A 17,731-nucleotide genomic window follows, 5' to 3' on the forward strand; every position below is an offset into this window, starting at 1 on the left:
AACATTGCAGATTTGTTTCTTCTCTTGGTTCTGTTTTGCCACCAAATGCTCAACTACTTCTTTCTTTTGTGATCACTCAACTATTCAGATTTAAGGATAGCTCTTTCTCATAAGGGGTTGTCAAGTTGCACAGTGCAAGGTGTATCTTGTTAGATTGATAACATTATACTGACAATGTAACTGAGATTTACTATGTGCCCCTTGGACTGCAAGGAGATCCATCCAGTCCATCCTAAAGGAGATCAGTCCTGAGTGTTCATTGGAAGGACTGATGTTGAAGCTGAAACTCCAATACTTTGGCCACCTCATGCGAAGAGTTGACTCATTGGAAAAGACCCTGATGCTGGGAGGGATTGAGGGCAGGAGGAGAAGGGGATGACAGAGGATGAGATGGTTGGATGACATCACCAACTCAATGGACATGGGTTTGGGTGGACTCCGGGAGTTGGTGATGGACAGGGAGGCCTGGTGTGCTGCGGTTCATGGGATCGCAAAGAATCGGACGCGACTGAACTGAACTGAAAAAAAAGCTTGAAGAAGAAAAAATTTAGTGTCTCTTTACCTTTGCCTCAATCTTTGCTTTATTCATTGTGCTTTTAACAAACTTTTGTAATTGAATGAAATGCTTATGTGCGTATTGAAATATTGCAGTGTAGGATGTTGCTAGCACTGGCACGAAGTTTAAGATTATTTTGTGAAAATTGAAGTTTGTATTAAACTGTATATAAGATTTTTTTAAATCCTGGGGCATGTTATTTAATGAATTCAGCCCATTACTTCAGGGGATCTGTGCAGAGTAGGTACATGATTACAGTTACAAGTTCTCACGTAAACTGGTTCTCTGCTGAATGGCCTCATTTCTCACTGTTGTTCTCCTGATTCACACTGACCTTACTATTCCTTGAACACATCAAGCATATTCCTGTCCGAGGCCCTTTGCATTTGTTCTTCCAATATCTGGAATACTCTTTATAAATTTCTATGACTGATATATTCCTTTGATTTAGGCTTCTGTAGAAATATCACCTTTTTAGAGAAGTCTTATCCGTTCTTGCTGTTCTTCCTCCATCGCTTTCTGTTCTCTTCAATTTTCTTCATACTACTTGACTAATTTTTTGTCAGTCCTTCAGCTTTAATGTAAGCTCCCCAAGGCACAGACTATTTTATTCAGCGCAGCATCTCTAGTGCCTGGAGCATAGTAGGTGTTTAGGTTGGTAAGTGAACTATGCTGTGGAATATATGCTTTTCCCTAAATTCAGTATTGGAACTTCATGGAAAAAAAAAGAGTAAATGAAAGTTGGCAATGAAAACCATCTTTGGAAAATACTTACACTCTTAAGAATTGGGTAGAATAGGAAACAGCTCTGATCTTGACTGTTGCAATTACTTCCTTGTGATTTTTCTAATGGGTATCAGGAGTCAAGGACTTTGTTGGAGGCCTGTTTAGAGGTCCTCATTTTTTTTTAATGTTTTATTTCTGGGACAATCAGTGATGCAAAAATGGCCTTCTAGTTTCATATCCTACAGTTTCTGTGTGCTGCTGTTCACATATATGCCCCATAATTTTCCAAAATATACTGTCAAGTATTTGCTTCACTCACTTCTCTTATATGTGCTTTATACTTTTGTAGAATATTATTAATGAACCATAATTGTTAATTATCGTCAAGACACTGCCAGAGCTTTAAGAGAGCTCTGAGAGTCTAGATATTACCTAGAGAAGCATTGCCTCATTGAATGTATTTAAGATTTTTTTTTCTTCTTTTATAGACAGTTCAAGAGGAAGAACGAGAGATTTACAGACAGCTGCTACAGATGGTCACAGGGAAGCAGTTCTCTATAGCCAAACCCACCACACATTTTCCTTTACACCTGTGAGTCACAGAAACATATTTCAAATGAATTTTATTCTGCATTTTGTTATTGGATGTTGAAATTGTTTTCTTTCCTTGCTAGGTCTCGATGTCTTAGTTCCAGTAAGAATACTTTGAAAGACCCACTGTTTAAAAATGGAAACTCTTGTGCAACTCAGATCGTTGGCTCTGATACTTCTTCATCTGGATCTGCCAGCATTTTAACTGCCCAGGAACAATTGTCCCACAGTGTGTTTTCCTTATCCTCTTACACCCCAGATGCTGGTACATTTGGATCCAAAGATTCTGATCCTGTCCATCAACCCGAACATGACCACTCTCTTTCACATCAGGCAAATAACTTACCAGCTTCAAATACAGAATCTGAAGGTAAAAATGGAATTGTATCGCTATAGTTTCAGTAACCAATGAACGGTTTATTGGATCTATGAGAATTGTATGAATTATAGGCAAGGTAGTAATACACATGTAACTTAATTAAGATATAAGATACAAGATAGCTTAAATACATTTAATTCAGTTAGCCATGCCATGAGTAAATGAAACATATAAATAGCTTACTTTTTTCTTACAAATGATTGAGAGGCAAATGATTTCATATAATATTTAAAAGGTTAACTTCCTGAACAGTCTTGTGTCAGAGTATATTAAGCCCACCTACTTTAGTACTTTCTCTGTTTCTAGTACTTTACAATGAAAATTAAGTACCCTGAAGTTCTAGGAGTTTTGAAATATCAATTAAGAATCGAAGTAAAATTTCTTAAATAAATAGTACTTATAAAACCTGTGTAGTAGGTTTATGCATTTTGGAATGGTTGTCAGCAAGTTTTGAAAACAGAATTTTCTGTCTAACTTTCAGCTAACCAAAATATTTAGTCCCTTGGAATTCCAGTTAATTAAAGGTTTTGCTATGGTAGTTTTTTGTTTGTTTGCTTAGTTTTCCCCTCCTTTAGGTATGTATTCTGTGTGTATTTATGATATGTATTTAGGCATGTAACTTAAAGCAAGTTTTTTAATCTGTTCCTTACTTTCTTAAAAGTCTCACTTGGGGATAAAAATTGTTGGTGTCATTATATATATGGCTACACAAATTCACAGAAACTTAAAATTTTGTGAGGTGATTTACTGAGAATTACTATTAAAAGCCTTTAATTTCAGAAGCATTTATTTTATGTCAGATGCTTAGATACAACTCAACTGGAACAAATATACAATACTGAATGGTTTAGTTACTTCCCTATACCATTTATTAAATATTCTAAATAAGATTCTAATCATAGTGCTTTAGAAGGATATGATTCCTGCCTTTATCAATAGAAAATAAATGCTAGAATTTGTACTGTTTGGACTCTGCTGCTTCTCACATAGCTGTTGCTTTCTTTCTTTCTGCCTTCCCCCTCTTCCCTTCCCTCTTGCATCTTGTTCAGTCTCATACTGGTTCATGAACTAAAGACTTTCGAGAAATCTTGGCATGTTCTTATTTCTCAGGAATAGAAGGAAGAAGCACAGGGAACAAGCGCAGTCCAGGAGAAGATGCTGAAGGGCATATATACTTTTTTTTGGCTTTATTTGTGAGACAGGCTCTTCACTAAGCCCTATTTGTGGCTCAGTGAAAATGGACCTGCCTGTCTTTCTCCCATCTTTCCTTTATCCTTATGCTGTGTTATTTTTATGGAAATAGAATATAGCAAAGTATGGGAACTTAAGCCATAGACATCTAGAAGGTACAGCCATGTGGAATTTTGTTAATGATAGGCTCTTGTGTTTTTTGTTTAGGATCAGACTCTGTGATTTTACTCAAAGTGAAAGACTCCCAGATTCCAACTCCCAGGTAAACTTTGGTTAAAGGACATTCTTAACATTGTTTTCCCTCTCTTTAATCACAATTTCTTCACTAAGAGTTAAATAATATAAAACAGCCTCAATTCAGACCACTCTTATGTGTCGTTTGAATTATTTCAGTAACTTCTTAGTTGATCTTTTTTCTTCCAACCTCCGTTTTATTCTTCATGCCATTTTCCACCATGTTCTCTAACCCATTCTTTGCCTTGTTCGTTAGTCCACGTTCAGTTCTGCTGAGTGAACTTTCTAAAGTGCTTATCTAATCATTCATTAAACTCCCTCAAGAGTGCCTGATAAGATGTGCAGTCAAGCCCAAACTCCTAGTATGGTATTCAACACTCTTCCGCCACATGCCTTGCTTCCTGTCATACATTTTTTCTTTAAAAAATATTTATTGATAGCCTAGGGGTGCGGGTACTGGTACAGACATTGGAGGTAATAGCAGTTAACAAAATGAAGTTCCTGCTCTCAAGAAGTGTACATCCTAATTGTACCGAAAGGACCTTGATGCTGGAAAAGGTTGAGTGCAAGAAGAGAAGGGGGTGACAGAGGATGAAATGGTTGGATAGCATCACCTAATCAATGGATATGAATTTGACCTAACTCTGGGAGATAGTGAAGGACAGAGAAAACTCTGGGAGATAGTGAAGGACAGGGAAGCCTGGCGCGCTGCAGTCCATGGACTTACAAAGAGTTGGCCATGACTTAGTGACTAAACAACAACAAAGGAGAGGGATGGGGGACAAATAATAACAAATAATTAAATATACATATGCCTGGTGGTGATAAGTACCATGAAGAAAAACAAAGCAGGGTAACATATAGACTGGGGATTGGGCGTGCCATTTATCTAGATGGTCATGACGAGTTTCTGCTAAGCTGACATTTGCGGAGAGACACAATGGAGGTGAAAGAAGGAGCCATGTGCAAAACACTGGATTCTTTCATGTGTTTATTATATGCTGACTTACAAGATGATAGGTATTTTCATACTTTCACATGAATATGTGAAGTGTTTCTTCTGCCTGGTATGTTCCCCTTCTCCCCCTTCAACTTGTCTATCAAGCAGTAGTCTTTTTCTTATCTTTTAAGTCTCAGGTCAGATGTGATCTTCTGTATGAAACTTAACCCCTCTGAGAGGTACCAAGTATTTCTTCCTCTGTAATCCAGTTCAGTTCAGTTCAGTTCAGTCGTGTCCGACTCTTTGCGACCCCATGAATCGAAGCACGCCAGGCCTCCCTGTCCATCACCAACTCCCAGAATTCACCCAAACTCATGTCCATCAAGTTGGTGATGCCATCCAGCCATCTCATCCTCTGTTGTCCCCTTCTCCTCCTGCCCCCAATCCCTCCCAGCATCAGAGTCTTTTCCAATGAGTCAACTCTTCGCATGAGGTGGCCAAAGTACTGGAGTTTCAGCTTTAGCATCATTCCTTACAAAGAACACTCAGGACTGATCTCCTTTAGGATGGACTGGTTGGATCTTCTTGCAGTCCAAGGGACTCTCAAGAGTCTCCTCCAACACCACAGTTCAAAAGCATCAATTCTTCAGCACTCAGCTTTCTTCACAGTCCAACTTTCACATCCATACATGACCACTGGAGAAATCATAGCCTTGACTAGATGGACCTTTGTTGGCAAAGTAATGTCTCTGCTTCTGAATATGCTATCTAGGTTGGTCATAACTTTCCTTCCAAGGAGTAAGTGTCTTTTAATTTCATGGCTGCAGTCACCATCTGCAGTGATTTTGGAGCCCCAATAAATAAAGTCTGACACTGTTTCCACTGTTTCCCCATCTATTTCCCATGAAGTAATGGGACTGGATGCCATGATCTTCGTTTTCTGAACGTTGAGCTTTAAGCCAACGTTTTCCCTCTCCTCTTTCACTTTCATCAAGAGGCTCTTTAGTTCTTCTTCCCTTTCTGCCATAAAGGTGGTGTCATCTGCATATCTGAGGTTATTGATATTTCTCCCGGCAATCTTGATTCCAGCTTGTGCTTCTTCCAGCCCAGCGTTTCTCATGATGTACTCTGCATAGAAGTTAAATAAGCGGGGTGACAATATACAACCTTGACGTACTCCTTTTCCTATTTGGAACCAGTCTGTTGTTCCATGTCCAGTTCTAACTGTTGCTTCCTGACCTGCATATAGGTTTCTCAAGAGGCAGGTTAGGTGGTCGGGTATTCCCATCTCTTTCAGAATTTTCCAGTTTGTTGTGAGCCACACAGTCAAAGGCTTTGGCATAGTCAATAAAGCAGAAATAGATGTTTTTCTGGAACTCTCTTGCTTTTTCGATGATCCAGCGGATGTTGGCAATTTGATCTCTGGTTCCTCTGCCTTTTCTAAAACCAGCTTGAACATCTGGAAGTTCACGGTTCATGTATTGCTGAAGGAATATTGTAACCCAGTAGGTTACTGTTAATACTTAGATTGCTATGTCTGCCATATGGGGCCTTGGCAGTCAGTTGCTAGAATAATAATATCAATTTTCCATTGAAACAATTAGGGATAATAAGGTATTCTTTCTTATCTCAATTCCCCTACATCTTTGCAATTTCCCAGTATGTTCTAAACTTTTTGGATATTTTAAAAGTATTCTCAAAAAAAAAGTATTCTCTAGTTAGTATAGTTTCTCAAGGAGACTTTACAGTTTAGATTCTTTATAGTTTTGGGGGGTTTTTTTGAGTGAGACCTGGGTTCCGATCTTGCCTTTTCCAGGCTTCATGTAACTTTGAACAAGTTACTCTTCTAAACCTCAGTTTCCTTATCAATAAAATGCCAGTATTAATATCTTACTATTGAATTGTTGTGAAGGTAAACTTATAGATAAAACACTTATAAAAGTGTTCTATATGTATGCACAAAAATAGGTATTCTTTCTTGGGAAAAAGTTGATTTCATATAATGTGTGCTCTCAGTTCTTTCCTGAGTCTGTCTTTCCTTTATGGAGAATTTCTTTTACTGATGACTGAACAGTGAGATGGATGAGAAGTAGTCTTGGGTGAGGCTCACTGGATGATGCTGTCTATCAAAGTTGGAGCCTGGTCTCTCAAGGCTTGGTTGATTGGCTCCTTAATCTCCCACCACTGCCTCTCGGTTAAGTTCCAGCGATGAAGATCTGCCCTTATTTCCCAGAATATGCTGTGCATTTTATGCCTTTGTGTTGTTATACATTCCAACCCCTTCTCCTTCTGCCTGGAGTTTGCTTTCTCTCCTTGTCAACTTGTTACACTCTTAGCTTGCTTTTTAAACTCTGACTCAGGTGTTGGTTTCTTCCTCAGGACATTTCTCTGGCTTCTCCAGATATCATTAGTCTTTTCCTCCAGTACTTCTGTCTCTGTACCTTGTGTTACTAATATCTTTGCACCGCCTCCTGCTTTCAATAATAGCACGTGGCGCATTAAAAGTACTTAGTAAATAAATCTTTGTTAAGTAACAAATTTCCTAGAAAGCCTGAAATACTCTCTTGAGTAGTCCAGATACTCATCATCTCCATTGTGGCTTAATGCTTTGGTTTATTAGAAGACATTTTACAATAATACAACACAGTCTGTGGAATTGGACTGAAGTAGTTTCTAACCCTGACTCTTCCAGGGCAAATAATTCTTTTGAACTCAGTTTCCTTTTCTGTACAGTATAAGTAATGTTTCCCTATTACACATTATATTGAGGCTTAATAATTTGTGGATTATCATAAGGCTTTGCCAATACGTAAAACCTCTAAGAGAGTTTTGTACACAAAGCACTAAGTAGGTGCTTATTGCATCAGTTATATGAGAAGTAATATGTAATCTCTGAAAAGCAAAGGGATTTTGCTTTTCCTTCTGTGTGTTGCTTTCCTACGCCAATAGATACCTTGATGCATTAAAGAGAAGTGCTTGTCCTTTACATTATTTATTTATTCAACAAATATTGAGTGCCTGCTAGATGTCAGGCACTATTTTTGGTACAGAGGATACAGTAGTAAATACAAAAGCCAAAAATTCCTATCCTCATCAAGTTTATATTCTAATATGGGGAGCATCGGGCTTCCCTGATGGCTCAGTTGGTAAAGAATCTGCCCGCAGTGCAGGAGACCCTGATTTGATTCCTGGGTCGGCAAGATCTGCTGGAGAAGGGACAGTCAACCCACTCCAGTATTCTTGGGCTTCTCTGGTGGCTCAGCTGGTAAAGAATCTGCCTGCAGTGCAGGAGACCTGGGTTCAATCCCTGGGTTGAGAAGATCTCCTGGAAAAGGGAAAGGCTACCACTCCAATATTCTGACCTGGAGAATTCCATGGACTGTGTAGTCCATGGAGTCACAAAGAGTCTGACACGACTGAGCGACTTTCTTTTTTTTTTCACTTTCATGGGGAGCAGATTTGAGTAGCATGATCCAGTACCATGAAATTCTGGGTGATTGCTTGTCACGTTGTCGTATTGTGCAATAGATATGTTCTCTCGTTCATTTATTTTTAGTATCACACATTAAGTAGTCTCTCAGAGTGCTTCCACTGATCTCTGTGACTTTCTTTCTTGGCTGTTACATCAGTTGTTGACTGCATTAAGGAGATAGGCTGCCTTCTCTGTGTTCTCCTCTTATTGACCTCAGTGACAGTGAAAAGGTAATAGAACAGCATTTTTATCACTAAAACCCAAAACTAAGGGTTACTGGGAATACTGATTCTCAGAAGTTAGGCTTAGGAGCAAAGGATTACCTCTGAGCCCTTATTTTTGCCTTTACAGGACAGATTGTAGAAGTTTAATAACTGAAAGGGACTCTCATCTCCATATTCACAAACCCAGAAATTGAGGCCCATGTAAAGGGAAGTGACTTGCTCAAAGTCACAAAGCTAATCAGAGGCATCTCTAAGAGATTCCAGTCTCTTAACTTTCAGTTTGACACTCTTCTAACTTGTTCTGTATATCTGAAAGTTTTCTTTGGAAAAGTGCTCACTTGCCTTTCATTTGCTTCTGTGAGAACTCCTTCAGTTAGAGGGGAGATGAGCAATGACATAAGAAAGTTTGAGAAGAGCAAAAAGGCTCTAGAACAGATAGCATATCTGTGACTCTGTTAGCCTTATTCCCTTGGGTTGTCAGCAAGAGCTGCATGGAATAAAAGCAGTCTCTCATCTTTGGAAGGGAGTCGTATTGCTAATTATCCACATTGGTTCATTGGTTCATTAGCCATTTAATATGGACTACTCTGAGTGGGAATTTTCAGTATCTACTGTGATGTGGTTGAATGTATTTTGACTCAAGCAGACCTACAAAAAGTGCAACAACCCATAATATTTTATTAAACCATTAATAAATCTGTCAATCTGAGCCATTTGGAAAGAGGAACATTCTAGTTTTAACATATTACCTTGATAAATGATGTATTTTTCACATCATGTTGGTCTGTCTTGCAAGTAAGGAGCATGCTAAACTAAATTTCTCTGCTGAATGTTGGGTCATCTTTTTAACTATATGTGTGCAAATGACTCATATTTGTTTTCCTTTGCTTCCCAGTTAGAATTGCTTTATGTAATTTAGGTCCTTTTATTTATCACATACTTATAAAGCATTTGTATAAACTATTTAAATGATTTGTTTTCTTGATGAAAATATTTGATGCTCTTTTAAGTCTCCTGTTCATTTGTCACATTTTTCTTTTCCTGCCCATAGTCCTACTTTTTTCCAGGCAGAGCTGTGGATCAAAGAATTGTAAGTAATTATTTTTAATGTCATTTTGCCTCTTCATCACTTTCTTTTCAGTTAGAAGAAATCAATTAGCCAATCTTGCTACCTATTTTTAATCAGTAAAAATTTCCTATTTATTTATAAAATAACTTCTAAGTTCCTGAGTTTTAAGTTTTTGGAGTCGGAACATTTCTATGCTCAGGTTTATTAAATCTGTAACAATTGTTGAAACTAAATTGAATTAGAAAAATGTTTCAGTTAGCTATTAAACAGAAAGGAAAATAAATGCCTTTATTTTCATATTGATAAAACTAATTTATTGGATATTATTTCTGGAGTTTGCAGAATCACTGAAGATTTAGTTTCTAGTTTCAAGGATTCACTTTGGTTATCTAAATCCCTTGGTCTGGTAGATTTTTTTTTTTAATATTTATTTATTTGGCTGTGTCGGGTCTAAGTGATGGCATGCAAGATCTTTGTCATGTCATATGGGATCTTTGATTGTGGCATGAAGGCTCTCTACCCTTGACATGAGGCTCCAGAGCAGATGGGCTTAGTAGCTGTGACATGTGGACCTAGTTGTCCCAGGGTGTGTGGGATTGTAGTTCCCCAACCAGCAATGGAACCCGCATCTTTTGTATTATTTTCATCTTTGGGATTCAATATCATTTTTGGATTTCCAGAATGAAGCTTCACTCTCTCCTTAATTTTAGAAGCATGGTTTAAAAAAAAAAAAAGACTACACATTTACAAATATCCACAAAAGTCACTTGTTCATGTTTAGCAACAAACTCATAATTTTCATCATTTAAAAAAACTAGTAATTTCAGTAACACCATGTAGTTTCACTTTGTCTTAAAGCAAGTGTAGTGATAAGTTAGTATAAGGGTTTTAGGGTTTTTCTCTGAGAGTTTTATATTTAATGCTCATTGGGCATCAGCAGTGTTCTTGATGCTAAGTAAGTGGTCTGCATTTTTTGTTTCCTAGAACTAGTGTTTATGATTCTCGAGCACGGGAAAGATTGCGCCAGATTGAAGAGCAGAAAGCACTGGCATTACAGCTTCAAAACCAGGTGAAAAAGTGTTTTTGAGATATAAATGAATAGCACATCCAAGTTGAAACTAATTTTGGAAGCTTACCTGAATTTGGAATCAAAGGTGTTGAATTGCAAGATAGTATGGTAGCATAGCCTTGCTATACTCTGTGTTCTTAGTCTGTCCAGCTAGTCCTCCTCAGTGTTCGTAGACAAGCAGTAGATTTCTGTACTCCACTTATTTTGAAGGTCTGTCTTTCAGAGACTGCAGGAACAGGAACATTCAGTACATGATTCAGTAGAACTGCATCTTCGTGTGCCTCTTGAAAAGGAGATCCCGGTCACGATCGCCCAAGAAACAGGGAAAAAAGGTCATAAATTGACTGACAGTGAAGATGAATTTCCTGAAATTACAGAGGTAAATTATATAGTATAAATTCCTACACTGGCAAGTGTTGTGTTTAGAGAGAATTCTTCGGACAAATTTCAAACGTAAAAGTAATAGACCAGGGACTCCCCTGGCAGTCCAGTGGTTAAGACTCGGTGCTTCCACCTGCAGGGTGTTCGATCCATGGTCAGGGAATTAAGATCACAAATGTTGAGTGGTGCAGCCAAAAAACAGACAGGAAAAAAACAGTAGTAGATCACCTGGTATTTAAATTCCATTCCATACTCCTGCTTTCATTTGTATTGCATAACAATATTGGCTTTGTTTTTCAAAGATTACTGAAAATTCAGGGAAGAATTATGGGTGACTTGTAGTGATTTCAGTGAAAAAGCATTCAGTAAATTTGTTTCCTTTCCTGTGCATTTTTACTTAATGCATATGTATAGTACTTTTACATCAAATAGTAAGTTGAGCCTTACTATTTTTTTTTAATAATAAAAACAGTATAAAAATTTGGAAATTTTTTAAAATTTAAAAAGTCAGCATACATTTAAAAATAATCTGTTTCTTAGTTCATTCTTCTGTTTGAAAACCTGTCATATAGCTGGTAAGTATAACACATTTATTAACACTAAAGTTGTGCTGAATTCTACATTTTTACATTAAAAAAAACACATTTTTCTGGGGAAATGTGTCTAAAAGACATCACTACTTTTACTTCCTTATTACCTTTGAGAAAGATTCTGTTTCTCAGGAAATTGTTTGGACTGAAGATATATAATTAGGTCTTTTCATGGGCTTAGGAAATTTGATAGCAGAAAGTTATTTTAGACTCAAGAAATGATATCAAATAAGGGTCTGAAATGTGCTGAGAAAGAGAAGGGAGGAAGAGCTAGTATGAAAGGAAGTAATCAGGAGATTACTGGAAGGAATAATAACCAAAATGTTAGGAGTAAATGGTTGATTTAAGTCTGAGTATTGCATGGGAATCATTGATGAGAAATTGGTACGTCCGAGGCCATGTATGCCTAATCTCTGACACTTCTTGGTTCCCTAGGAAATGGAGAAAGAAATAAAGAATGTATTTCGTAATGGGAACCAGGATGAAGTTCTGAGTGAAGCATTCCGCTTGACCATCACACGCAAAGATATTCAAACTCTAAATCACCTTAACTGGCTCAACGATGAGGTAATCTAACACTTGTTTTTATATTCAAATAGAAAGTGAACATCAAGTGCAGACTAAAGGCATTATATATTTCACTGTTTCTCAAAGTGTGGTCCTTGCTGACCTGCTTCAGAATCAGCTGTCATAGCTTTCTCCATTTTCCTGACTAAGTATGATGCAGTATGGTAGAGATAACATATTTTAAACAAACATCTCAGGTGATTTTTTTTTTTAATGTACCTTAATGTCTGGGAACTGCTGATTTACCTTTTTATGTATCAAAGATTTGGATACTGATAGAGAGGACATTTATTCATTGGTATTTTTACTCTCTTTAAGCTACCTGCCATGCAGTTCACATCTTTTGTTAAGCAAATATTTAATAGCTGACCATGTTACAGCACATGAAGGAATACTTTGGGATTTCCATATAGAAATCCATTTCTGTTACCCTTTCTCTCTGTATTTAGGTCACTTAGGTTATGAATGGTAAGATTTCTAAAATAGCCTACATTTGTACATGATATTTTTTAAACTGACATTGAAGAAGTTTTATTAAATATTTGAGGTATTGAGTTAAAAAGTGTTATGGCTCTTGGCTCTCGAATGTTCTAATTATTTTATGTAGCTTATTTGTGTTAGAATTTTCCAACTGATCTCTCCTATTCCTAAACCTGTAGGAGCCTGTTTTATTTCACAAGGATATTTTCACAGCAAAAGAAGAGAACTGGGTTGGGGTTTTTCCCTAAGTACCTGCCTCCTTACTAGGAGCATTCCTGCCTAAAATCTTGGGTGTACTCAAGTTTCATCGCTATGGAAACTTTTTAGATACTCAATATAGTAAGCACTAGATATTCTAGGGGGCTTCCCAAGTGGCTCAGCAGTAAAGAATCCTTCTGCTAATGTAGGAGATATGGGTTCAATCCCTGGGTCAGGAAGATCCCCTGGAGAAGGAAATGGCAACCCACTGCAGTATTCTTGCCTGGGAAATCCCATGTACTGGCGGGCCACAGTCCATGGGGTCACAAAAGAGTCAGACCTGACTTAGCAACTGAACAAAAACAAAATAGCCTAGATAGCAGTATCCTGGCCTTGTATGTGTATGACCTTCCAAATATTAATATTTGGCCAACATCTGTTGGACATTTACCTCATGTTAGGCGCTAATCTAAGTGATTTGTGTGTTTTGCTTATGTCATAGTCACCACAACTCTTGGAGATGGATGCTATAGTTTTATCATCTCCATTTAATAGATGAAGAAATAAGACATAAAAAGATTAAGAAACTTGCAAAGTTACATGACTTTGTAATAGCAAGCCAGGATTCAGACTCAAGCATTGGGTCTTATCTGTTATAGCATACTGCCTTAGAATCTTAAGTTGGGTCCTGTTTCAGGATTAGATAGAGAGAATTTTAGAGCCATATATCATGTCCAGTAGGTTGATTTTCTGTGGGATTTGTTGAACTGGCCCATTCTCTTTGCCTTTGGTGAGTTCAAAAGATAAAATTTCAGAAGTTCATCATTCCTTAAATAATATTTTTGACCAAGAATAGTAAAGAAGGCATGGTTTGAGATACCATCTTGCTTTACAGGAAACAACTCTTGCTTCTTGTGGCCCAGAATAGTGGTATTAGAACATTGGTCAAAATAACAGGAAAAAAAAGAGCTCACCAAATCAAAGAGCAAAATGAAAATCAAGAACAGTCAAAAGTATCCACCAATTAAGTATTTTTCTTTGAAGATATCAATGTGAGGTCTCTGGCCAGTTTTTAGCTGCTGCTTTTAAATGGGGAAGACCCAGTTATTTTATTGGGATTGCAGCTTGTTTGTTGTAAATTATCCAAAAACTTCTAGAGGGCAGCAGTGAGCAGGACATGAGCTGAGTTCTTGCTATATGTACTGTGGTAGTTACCTCAGTGAGCCCCCTTACAGAGGCAGCGTTCATCAGGACATATTTTCCATTCCCTGGGTCCACCAGAGGATTTTTAGCAAGCAGAGTTAATGGAAATTACATTATTTAGAAGAGAAAAGGGGAAGGAAAGATTCCTTGTCTACTTTATCTCTACCACATTTACCCGTAACTTTTGTAAGGAGTCCTTATCTTCTGAGTGGAGAATAATGTTAACTTTGAAACCAGGTGCCAGTTCACATGTCCATGATGATAATGAGAACTATTTTAATAAGTACTTTAAGAAGTGTTTTAAAAAGCATCATTTTCGAAGTACCATACTTCTCACACTTTCAGAGTTACTGCCTTTAAAAAGCTGATAACATTCTGAAGGGGAATTAGTAGATATCCTAAGTATTCATACTCATTTTGAAATACTTAATTGTTTCTTAATTGTGAACCCTCAATATTTTGCAAATAATTTGCTCTCTCTTCAGTCCGGGTCTCCTTCCCTCAAATAGATATTTTCATTAATAGTCTTTCTTTTATTTTTGTTTCTCATGTCAGTTTTATAGACTTCATTAAAGTTTTCTCCCAAGAAAGGTGATTGACATTTTACAGACAAAGAATATAAGATCCTAGAAATGAAAGGGATCAGATTTAGCTTATAAGGAAAATAAAATCAAGAAGTCCTATATTTGAGATATGTACAAATAGCCATTAGGCTACTCTTTCTCAGGTCGTTTTGCTAAAAGAGTAGGCCACAGTGCCTGTTCTTGCAATAAGCTTTCCAACTTATTTGTGAGAATGGATTTATATATAAGTGAATAGCTAAATTCTATGCAAATTCAGAGGACTAATGACAGTATTAACATTGTACCTCACTGTAAGAAAATGAAACTTCTCAAAATTGGAATGTGGGAACTGGCTGCCTTGCAAAGAGTTACAAAATGAGGCTGGAAAGGTGAGAACATATAGATGGAGATTTCTAGTCCAGGTCTGGTGATTAGTGATAGAAATATCTAATTAAGGGAAGGAAGACAGGGTTAAAGAGAGGAGGAATTAGTTGCAAAAGTAGATTGAAAGTCACAGTTAAGAAACAAAAGGAAGTATTTTTAAGTAAATGTCAATTGAAATAACAAACAGAAATTGTGTATTATTTCCTGAAGATAGAGTTGAATAACTTATGGAATCCAACTCTAAGATTTCAGGTTAATGATCCTGAAGTGAGGACTACTTTAGGCTTTGTGTTTCTCTTTATGGCCTGCTAATTCTGCTCTTAGAGGGCCCAATAGTTGTTTTATAAAGCATCAGATAAATTTAGAAATACGTGAAAATTATTTAGGCATACAAATAAATTTGACATCTTCTGGTCATGATAGAATAAAGTAGATCAGATTTATTCTCTCAAATAGAACAACAATTTTCAGACACTGGATAACAGTGATTCCTAAGAAGACGGAAGTGAAAAGCATGAACCTATGATTCCCACAGCTTACCTGGGTGGTGTGCTAAAGGGAGAGAGCTGGTAAAAACCTGGCAGTGCCTGGCAGTCTTGCTGAGTAGAGGAGACAGTGTTCATGAAGGCCAAAGCGGCTAAGGTTTGTGAGATAAATACTGGTGGGGAAGTTGCTGAACAAAAAGAAAGCTCCAGAGATGTGCAGAGGGCCCCCCGGAATCTTTGACTGAGTGCTGATCTGCACATATATGGAAAGAAACTACCAGTGGCTGTGGAAAGAACCACCAGAAAGAAGAAATCATAACAAGCCTGAGCACTAACGCAGGTGCCAAGAACAGTTTATGTCCCAACCAGCTGGAGTAGAAGAGTTGCAGAGCATTGAATAGCAAGTCCTCAAAAGGGCACTGCCTCAAGAGTGGGGCCAGACAGGCAGGCCCTAGAGTAAAGGCTGCTCTGGACCCATGGTAACAAGCTTAAATACAAGTCTTAAAAGCTTGAAACTGATCTAAGTAACTTAACTGTATCACAGAACAAAACCCAACAATATTTAAAGGAATACAACAAATTCTGGTAACAACAGAACCCAACAACATTGAAATTCACAAAGTCTAGCATCTAATTAAAAATTCCCAGGCATGAAATAGAAGAAAAATATAACAAAGGGAAAAAGCCAATCACTATAGAAATGCCCAGAAAAGAAAAATATGTTAGAATTAGCCAACAAAGATATTAAAACAGATACCATAAATAATATTCCACATGTTCAGGTAAGTAGAGGAAAGTGGACATTATGAGGAGAAAAATGGAGAATATAAAAAAAGATCCAAATTGAATTTCTAGAGATGAAAAATACAGTATATGATATTAAAAATACATGAAATGAGATTAACAGTTTAGATACTGTGGAAGGAAAAATTAGTAACCTTGAAAACAGAGCAGTATGAATCATCCAAGTGAAATAGAAAAAAGGCTGAAAAAAGATGACTGGAGCTTAGTGAGCTCAGGGACAGTATCAAGTCTAAGCATGTAATTGAAGTCCCAGAAGGGAAGATGGGGTGTTAAGTGGTATCAGAAAAAAATGTTTAAAGAAATAATGGTGGAAGATTTTCCAGATTTGGAAGCATACTGACAGATTCAAGAAATTCAACATACCCCAAGAAAGAGAAATACCATACTGAAATGTATAGTAATCAAATTGCTAAAGGCCACTGATAAAGAGAAAAATGATGAAAAAAGCAACCAGAAGAAGAGACATGTTATATACAGAGGAACCAAGATCTGTCAGAAGCCATGTAGGCCAGAGGACAGTGTAGCTACATCTTTAAAATACTGAAGGAAAAAGAAAACCATCAACCTAAATTCTATACCAGCAAATATATCTTTGAAGAAATAAGTCTATACTTTTTTAGGCAAGCAAATGCTGAAGAATTCATCACCAGCAGACTTCTTTAAGAAATATAAAAGGATATTTTAGGCAGAGGAAAAATTCGAGTTGAAAATTTCAATCTACACAAGGAATGAAGAGCAGTGAAAATGCTCTCATCCTTCATTATCTCTGGAAGACAAGGGACTAGTCAAATAAAAAAGAAAACAACAACAATGTAGGGTTTATAACATGTTAAAGTAAAATATATGATAACCATAACACAAAAGAGGGGGGAAATGAAAGTATGTACTTGTCTAAGATTCCTGCACAATGTATGAAGTTGTATGATGTTTTATGAAGATGGACTACAGTAAGTTACAGACATAAATGCTAGAGCAACCAGTAAAAAACAAAGAGGTATTTTAAGAAGCTGGTAATGGAGATGAGGTACAATCAAAAGATAGTCAATCCAAAGGAAGGCAGAGAAAGGATACAAAGAACAGATGAGGCACACAGAAAAATAAAGAACATGATGGTAGATTTAAAACCAACCTTGTCAATACTCTGGTTGCTCAGTGGTAAAGAATCTGCCTGTCAGTGCAGGAGACTCAAGTTCAGTCCCTGGGTCTGGAATATCCCCTGGAGGAGGGCATAGCAACCCACTCTGGTATTCTTGCCTAGGAAATCCCATGGATAGAGGAGCCTGGTGGACTACAGTCCATGGGGTCACAAAGAGTTGGACATGACTTAGTGACTAAACAACAACAGTCTCAGTACATTAAACATAAATGACCAAACTCAACATACCCAGTAGAAATATAATGTGAGCCATATATGTAAGTTAAAGTTTTCTAATAGTCACATTTTAAAAAAGGAAAAGAAACAAGTAAAACTAATTTTTATAATATATTTTACTTAACCCAGTAAATCTAAAATATGTTTATTTTGGCATGTAATACATATTAAAATATTATTAATGGTATATTTTGCCTTCTCTAAAATATATGTATTTTACACTTAAAACGCATTTACACTTACAACACAATTT

The 17,731-nt window shown here is 37.0% G+C and overlaps 1 protein-coding gene across 1 annotated transcript in view; it reads left to right on the top strand.

Annotated features, from left to right (window-relative positions):
- The window catches only part of SENP1 (SUMO specific peptidase 1), a 50,816-nt gene that overhangs the window by 22,818 nt on the left and 10,267 nt on the right, over window positions 1-17,731 (top strand). Inside the window, exons 8-14 of the mRNA XM_052640450.1 lie at window positions 1,771-1,874; window positions 1,957-2,243; window positions 3,651-3,705; window positions 9,365-9,403; window positions 10,367-10,451; window positions 10,675-10,830; window positions 11,858-11,989. Coding sequence (XP_052496410.1) covers window positions 1,771-1,874; window positions 1,957-2,243; window positions 3,651-3,705; window positions 9,365-9,403; window positions 10,367-10,451; window positions 10,675-10,830; window positions 11,858-11,989 — 858 coding nt within the window. The remainder of the gene's footprint in view (window positions 1-1,770; window positions 1,875-1,956; window positions 2,244-3,650; window positions 3,706-9,364; window positions 9,404-10,366; window positions 10,452-10,674; window positions 10,831-11,857; window positions 11,990-17,731) is intronic.

This window comes from Budorcas taxicolor, chromosome 5 (genome assembly GCF_023091745.1).
Source record: "Budorcas taxicolor isolate Tak-1 chromosome 5, Takin1.1, whole genome shotgun sequence".
Classification (NCBI taxonomy): domain Eukaryota; kingdom Metazoa; phylum Chordata; class Mammalia; order Artiodactyla; family Bovidae; genus Budorcas; species Budorcas taxicolor.